Source organism: Trypanosoma cruzi, genomic scaffold, assembly GCF_000209065.1.
Source record: "Trypanosoma cruzi strain CL Brener 1047053517057 genomic scaffold, whole genome shotgun sequence".
Lineage (NCBI taxonomy): Eukaryota > Euglenozoa > Kinetoplastea > Trypanosomatida > Trypanosomatidae > Trypanosoma > Trypanosoma cruzi.
In genome coordinates, this window is record NW_001849518.1 from 186,834 (window position 1) to 188,414 (window position 1,581).

The window sequence follows — 1,581 nt, forward strand, 5'->3', positions numbered from 1 at the left end:
GCAACAGACATTTCCCTGGCGACAGGGGAGCACTGAGTCGCCGGTGGTGTACATGGTAGAAAATATCTGATCATCAATGGCATGAAAGGTGCAATTTCTCCGGCACACAAGGGAATACGCGTAGACACAGAGGGCCGTGAATGTCGTCACAAAATAACAGACAGGCTCCATGACATCCCAACCGTACACAATAAACGTCAGATACGCTAAGACAGTCATTTGTGTCCCGCTAAGTAATGAAACAATCGCCCAGAATTCGCGACGACGAACCCCACCTTTCTGCTCAACTCTCAAAGTAGCACAGGATTGTTGAACGGGGCATTGTTGCAAATTCATCGGATTTCCTCGAGAAAGGGTAGGAAGTTCCAATTTTAAATGTACGGCATTCACCACATCAGAAGGCCTAATGTAGACGTACCCACCAATGACGATTACTTCCCGTGAATGTTGGAGCTTCTCTAGGTACTGCGCAGCCTCACACTTCGTCATGCGTTCATGAGAAGGTGCATACAAGTTTGTGGTACATATTGCAATAAAATCCTCCGTTGTGATTATCCTTTTACCGCTGCAATCCAATGCACATCGTGCCCGCAGTTTCTTTTTGAGACATTGCACACTCATTGATGAGTCCCATAGCGCTCGTGTCTTCTGAATCATGAGCTTCACACCACCCGACAAAAACAGCAAGAAATAAAAAAAAAAAAAAAAAAAGGAACACGGTTTTACATAATCGCCCACACACAAGCATACAGGCAAATATACATATATATATATATTCTTCTGAAGAAGAGAGACTTATAATTTTATAATCGTCAAAATGCCAGCTGCTATTCCTCTTTTTCTTTTTCTTTTTTCTTTTCTTTTTGCGAAGCTCCATTTGAGAAGCTTTTTTTCTTTTTTCCTTCCTTTTTTTTTGTTTGTTCATCTTATTGCTGCTGTTGGGTTTTCACCTTTGCAAGTGAATACACATTGGCGTGGGAGAAGAGGTAAAAGGAGTTGGCAAAGGTTCACAAATCCATATAAAAGACTTCGTCTGCGGCATTAAATCTGGTCCAAGTAGTCTTTCAATTGGTCCACAGTGAAAAGCTCAAACTTTCCCTCACTCACCCGTCCTACCTGCGTGTTTTCTGCTGTCATCGTTCCATCAAAGCCTTCCTTCAGAGTCAGGAGGGCTGTATGCACCGCATCCTCTATTTCCATTTCATTTGTGTAGCGCTTCTCCAGGAATGTTTTGGCGTCGGTGCTTCCCTTGCCAATCGAGGTGGCCTTCCACGCCCAAAAAGTGCCACTGGGGTCCACCTGATAGAGATGGTTGCCCTGGGAGTCGGCACCAGCAACAAGAAGCGAGCAGCCAAAAGGTCTAACACCACCAGATTGCGTGAACTCTTGATACAGAGAGCTTATTTGGCGAACGAGTTGACTAACCGGCATGGGCTCATGGTAAGTCAGACGGTACTTTTGGCACGCTTTTCGGGCAGCATCAACAAGCACCCGACAATCAGGACCAATTCCGCTGTACGTGCAGCCAACATGATCATCAAGAACAAAAACCTTTTGCACCGTCAAAGATGCAGCAAGAGG

General features: G+C 45.0%; 2 protein-coding genes across 2 annotated transcripts, besides 3 other annotated features; both read right to left on the reverse strand.

Moving 5' to 3' along the window:
* Tc00.1047053416883.9 (hypothetical protein, conserved) lies at positions 1 to 657 on the reverse strand (the record flags this gene model as incomplete). Its single annotated transcript, XM_797294.1, has 1 exon — positions 1 to 657. A coding segment is annotated over one exon (657 nt), but the record flags the coding sequence as incomplete, so codon positions are not given.
* Positions 1 to 1,581: a sequence feature (heterozygous, Esmeraldo-like haplotype).
* Positions 686 to 711: a microsatellite.
* Positions 831 to 922: a sequence feature (T-rich).
* Tc00.1047053416883.18 (proteasome alpha 2 subunit, putative) lies at positions 1,042 to 1,581 on the reverse strand (the record flags this gene model as incomplete). The annotated part of the gene is made up of 1 exon (XM_797293.1): positions 1,042 to 1,581. A coding segment is annotated over one exon (540 nt), but the record flags the coding sequence as incomplete, so codon positions are not given.